The sequence below is a fragment of the Macaca fascicularis genome, chromosome 13 (genome assembly GCF_037993035.2).
Source record: "Macaca fascicularis isolate 582-1 chromosome 13, T2T-MFA8v1.1".
Taxonomy (NCBI): Eukaryota; Metazoa; Chordata; class Mammalia; order Primates; family Cercopithecidae; genus Macaca; species Macaca fascicularis.
This window is the reverse complement of record NC_088387.1, coordinates 87,001,457-87,002,205: the sequence shown is the minus strand read 5'-3', so window position 1 is coordinate 87,002,205 and position 749 is coordinate 87,001,457. Positions and strand designations below refer to the sequence as shown.

The window sequence follows — 749 nt, the reverse complement described above, 5'->3', positions numbered from 1 at the left end:
TGTCCATGTGCCTTATTCTTCTTGGTCTTGGGACAAGAAGTTGCACCTAGCTGAACTAGGGACTAAGCAGACTGCAACACCAAGAGCTTGGGCTTCCTGTGAAGGTCATTAGTTTTCTGGTTGAAAGCATTCTTGAAGTCATCAGGAATGGAGGAACAGAGACTCAGCATCTGAGAACCTGAGTTCCTGGTTCCATATCTGGGACTCAAGAGCCAAACAGCACAATCATGCAGCACATCATGAAGACATTTCACAGGATGGTGAAGATTCAAAAGTATCTGAGGCTCAGTAAGAATTCCCTAATGTTGTCACCTGTGCTGAGCTCCCACACCTCCTTCCCAAAGCCCTGCATGTCCTTCTTTTTCAGCTTAAAGTTGAGCACTGCCCCAGCATTCATCAACAATGTCCCATACAGCAGGATGTCTCCAATCATCTTCATGGCCAAATAATAACAAGGTTAATATATTTTAACAGAAAAGCTAAAAGTCAGAAAAAAATGGGCAAGGCTGAGGGTCAATGTAATAATATTGTATATAAGGTTATGGAAGTTTCAAAGAAATTTAAACAAATGGGCTTAGAAATGGAAAACAAGCGAAAGATCAAGGTACACAAGGATTAGTTGTAGAAATTCCAGTAGATTCATAATATAAACAGAATACAGGAGAAGGTTAAGAATAACTTATTAAATAAATTATTATGTTTCTGATTTAAAAATCATATTCAGTTCTAAAGATGATTAATAAAATAAA

At 37.9% G+C, this 749-nt stretch overlaps 1 protein-coding gene across 1 annotated transcript; it reads right to left on the bottom strand.

Annotated features, from left to right (window-relative positions):
* Positions 1–205: 205 nt before the first annotated feature.
* LOC102132544 (small integral membrane protein 7-like) lies at positions 206–433 on the bottom strand. The gene is given in 1 exon segment (XM_045368648.1): positions 206–433. A coding segment is annotated over 1 exon segment (228 nt).
* Positions 434–749: the final 316 nt, after the last annotated feature.